This window comes from Ochotona curzoniae, unplaced genomic scaffold (assembly GCF_017591425.1).
Source record: "Ochotona curzoniae isolate NIBS_2020 unplaced genomic scaffold, NIBS_Ocur_1.0 contig_4516, whole genome shotgun sequence".
NCBI classification, from domain to species: Eukaryota; Metazoa; Chordata; class Mammalia; order Lagomorpha; family Ochotonidae; genus Ochotona; species Ochotona curzoniae.
Window position 1 is genome coordinate 3,442,703 of NW_024466313.1, and position 3,677 is coordinate 3,446,379.

At 65.8% G+C, this 3,677-nt stretch overlaps 1 protein-coding gene across 1 annotated transcript; it reads right to left on the reverse strand.

Moving 5' to 3' along the window:
* Positions 1 to 349: 349 nt before the first annotated feature.
* On the reverse strand, positions 350 to 3,386 carry CSTB (cystatin B). Its single transcript, XM_040986680.1, has 3 exons — positions 3,260 to 3,386; positions 1,043 to 1,144; positions 350 to 683 (listed from the first exon to the last, which is right to left on the reverse strand). The coding sequence occupies exons 1-3, from the start codon at positions 3,323 to 3,325 to the stop codon at positions 555 to 557; spliced, it is 297 nt and encodes a 98-aa protein (XP_040842614.1). The 5' UTR covers positions 3,326 to 3,386; the 3' UTR covers positions 350 to 554.
* Positions 3,387 to 3,677: the final 291 nt, after the last annotated feature.

Below are 3,677 nucleotides of genomic sequence, written 5' to 3' on the forward strand. Positions count from 1 at the left end.
ACAGCCCCCCACCGTGCCAGGAGGGCCAGGAGAGGGTTGGCACGCAGTGGGGAGCCCCCTGCCAGGGAAACAGGAGTGGGGCTCCCAACACAGACCAGGACCTCTGACACATGCACACTCTTCCGTCAGACACCGGGGCCACAGTCTCCCGTCTTGGGCAATCTCCCCACACCTATCCATTGTTCCGTCTTGTTTAGTGAGGATCTGACGTCAGCCACATCGGCCGTGCACAGCCCTGGCCTCCGGGGCAGGCAGTGGATGGAACAGCAGGGCAGGCTGCGTGGACACACCTGCCTTGTGCTGCAGCATCGGACTGAGGGCTAGAGACACGAGAGGTGTTCACCAAGGCTTAAAATATAGAAATATGTGTATTGAAAACAGAGCACTCTTTGATCATTGATTGGGAAGGAGTAAAATCAACAGAACAGGGCTGCAAGAGAAGTGGCCGAGTCGGCCCCAGAGCCACCCACGGCCCAGCGTGGGCGGGGTGAGCCGGGCCCCTCCCCAGGCTGGCAGCGGCAGCTTCACTTCCGGCATGGGCACCAGCGCAGGGACTAGAAGTAGGTGAGCTCGTCGTGCTCTGCCTTGTTGACCTGGTAGTCGGACAGGGCCAGGGGCCGGTTCTCGTGAGGAAGGCTCTTGAACACACGCAGGTGCACAAAGCTGCCGTCGCCCACATGCACCTGCCGAGACAGGCCATGAGTCAGGATGCACAGCCCCACGCCACCCACACTGCCCTCCCAGCACAGCAGGCCCGGGACGCCCCCTGCACCTGCACTGCTGTGGGCTGGGCAGGCCCAGGACCCTCTCACACTCACTCCTTCCAGCTCCCCACAGAGCACTGCTGTGGGCTGGCCCCGTCTGACCCTCCACGCTCACTCCTTCCAGCCCCCCACTGAGCACTGCTGTGGGCTGGCCCGGTCTGACCCTCCACGCTCACTCCTTCCAGCCCCCCACTGAGCACTGCTGTGGGCTGGCCCGGTCTGACCCTCCACGCTCACTCGTTCCAGCCCCCCCGCCCATGCCAGGGCTCCCAACGCACCTTGATGAAGTAGTTGGTCCCCGCGACCACCTGGCTCTTGAAGGACACAGCCTTGAACTCGTTATACTTGCGGTTCTCCTTCTCCTCCAGCTGGGACTTCACCTGGGTGGGAGGAGAGCGGTCAGCGGATGGGACAGGACAGGCCGCGGGGACACGCCCGCCTCTCACCCTGCAGCCCCAGGCACGGGCGGGGCCTGTAGGTTTTCATCCTTGCAGCGCCAGCTAGGGCACACAGCTCGGCACAGGCCGGACTCCTCACAGAAGGATTTAAACACGCCTGCTGACTGCTGCTTCTGCTTCACTGATGTGCCTCAGCTTTGAGCTTATCCGAAAAGCAGAATTACAGAGAGGGAGGAGAGACGAAGATCTGCCCCCTGGTTCACTCCCCGAATGGCCACGGGGTGTGGCAGGCAGAGCGCAGCCTGCAACGCCATCCGGGTCTGCCGTCCCCTGCTGCCTCCCAGGAGCGTCTGCGGCGAGCTGGACTGCAGGAGGGGCAGTCAGGCCTCGAGCCAGCACTCCAAGAATGCCAGTACTGCATGCGGCTGCTCCACTTGCTGTGCCAGGAGGCAGGCCCAGTGCTAACTACCAGCCCGCCATGCCCTCCCTGGCTGTGTCGGTTAGGCTGTGGGTAAGCTGCAGTGGCCCTAAGGCAAAAGCGCTGATGCACTTTCACTGGGCTGGCCTTGTGGTGCTGTGAGTTAAACATCCCACAGGGGGCCCAGTGCGATGGCATCGTGGTCAAAATCCTCGCCTTGCACACGCCGGGATCCCATATGGGCACAGGTTCTAATCCCCATCCATGGGAAGCGGCCCCACTTCCCATCCAGCTCCCTGCTTGTGGCCTGGGAAAGCAGTCAAGAACGGCCCAAAGCCTTGGGACCCTGCGCCCGTGTGGGAGATCTGGAAGAGGATCTGGGCTCCTGGTTTCAGATTGGCTCAGCTCCAGCTGTTGCGCTCATTTGCGGAGTGAATCATCAGACGGAAGATCTTCCTCTCTGTCTCTGCTCCTCTCTGTGTATCTGACTTTCCAAGAAAAACAAATAAATCTTAAAAAAAAATCCCACATGAGCATCCCAGTTCGAGTCGCAGCTGCTCTACTTTCAATCCAGCTGCTTGCTCACGTCCTGGGAAAACAACGGGCGGTGACCGTGGGTCCCTGCACCCGCGTGGGAGAGCCACAGGCTGCTGGCTCTGCACTCACTGGCCTGGCTCTGGCTGCTGCAGCCTTTTGGGGAGTGAACCAGCAGAGGGAAGGGCTGTCAGTCCTCTCGCTGTAACTCTTTCAAGTACAAATAGGCACGCTTGTCAACAGTGCACTGCGTGCGCACGCTGCATGGCCACGCTGCGGAGGGAGCAGCCCCCCCGACGGCTCCCTTCTCGCCACACAGGGGCCAGCGCCACCCGTGCCTCACCCTCCAAGCCCAGCGTGCGGTCCCAGAAGGCTGGTTGGGGCCTCCCTGCCCATGACAGAACAGGCAGGCCAGTCAGCAACCCTGCTGAGAACCCCAAACACAGGTGGCCAGAGAGGGTCTGCGGTCACTGCTGTGCGGGGCACCCCGACCCAGTGGACCAGGAGCGAGCTGGGCGGGAATTCCTGCAAGGCCAGGATTAGCCAGGAAGCTGCACCTGAGCAGCTCTGGGGGCCCAAGGCGGGGGGACAGGTGGGGTCCAGGGAGCCAGAGGGCTGGGGGCCGACTGCCCCAGCACCTAGAATGCTCCCCGCAAGTGCAGCTATCCACCGGCTGCTGCCCACTGCCCCCGCTGACTGGACCCTCCGCACGCCGGGGGAGCGTGGCTGCCGGCGCCACCTGCACAGTGCTGTGGTCCTGGCCGGCAGGTTCCTCATTCCCCAAGGCCCCGGGGCTGACTCACCACCCTGACTGCCGGTCAGCTGAGCCCGAGGTGGGGCCCCGGGGGACACGTGCCAAGAGGGTGAAGCTGGTGTCTCCCAGGGCCTCTCACCTGCCGGCTCACCCGCACCCGAGTCCTGACGGCAGGTGTCGAGTCCCAAGCCCTGTCCAAAGTGGGGACGTGGAGAGACCCCGGGGGTGTGGGGGGCAACGCTGCGGCCCGCCGGGGGCACCCTCCACGCAGGCACCCAGGGGTTGGTCCTGTCTACGCAGCCTGGGGCTTCCGACCCACAGCCACGCACCGTGCAGTGCAGGGGCCCGCCCGCGGCCGGCGCCCAGGCAAGTGGACGCAAGTGGACCTCACCTGGTCGGCGATGTGCTGGGTCTCGGCCGTGGCGGGCTGCGTGGCGGAAGGCCCTCCACACATCATCCTGGCGGCGCGGCGGGGGCTGCGAGGGAGCGGGGGCTGCGAGGGAGCTCACACCGCGGGCAGCACGGCCTGGGGACGCCGGCGCCCTCCCGGCTTAAGGCGCGGCGGCCACGTGACGCGCGGGCGCGACCATCGCGCGGGCGGCGGGGGCCGCGGGCGGCGGGGGCGGGCGGCCGGCGCGGGGTCTCCGGGCCGGACAGGGCGGCCGGCGCCGCGGCCAGGGCGGGCGAGGGGCTCGGGCAGGCTCCCCGGCGGCACGGGCCTGGCTCCGGAGCTGGGGCGGCGCGTCAGCACGGAGCGTCCCCCCGCCGGCCCCGAGGTGGTGTCGCCCTGCCGGGACCAGCAGCGGTCA

What these genes read in the sequence shown, in the direction of transcription:
- CSTB (XM_040986680.1), bottom strand. Translation starts at nt 3,325, where the DNA reads ATGATGTGTGGAGGGCCTTCCGCCACGCAGCCCGCCACGGCCGAGACC. An exon ending in CCCAGCACATCGCCGACCAG is followed by an intron (nt 1,145 to 3,259) that starts GTGAGGTCCACT and finishes CCTCCCACCCAG; the next exon opens with GTGAAGTCCCAGCTGGAGGA. An exon ending in GGACCAACTACTTCATCAAG is followed by an intron (nt 684 to 1,042) that starts GTGCGTTGGGAG and finishes CTGTCTCGGCAG; the next exon opens with GTGCATGTGGGCGACGGCAG.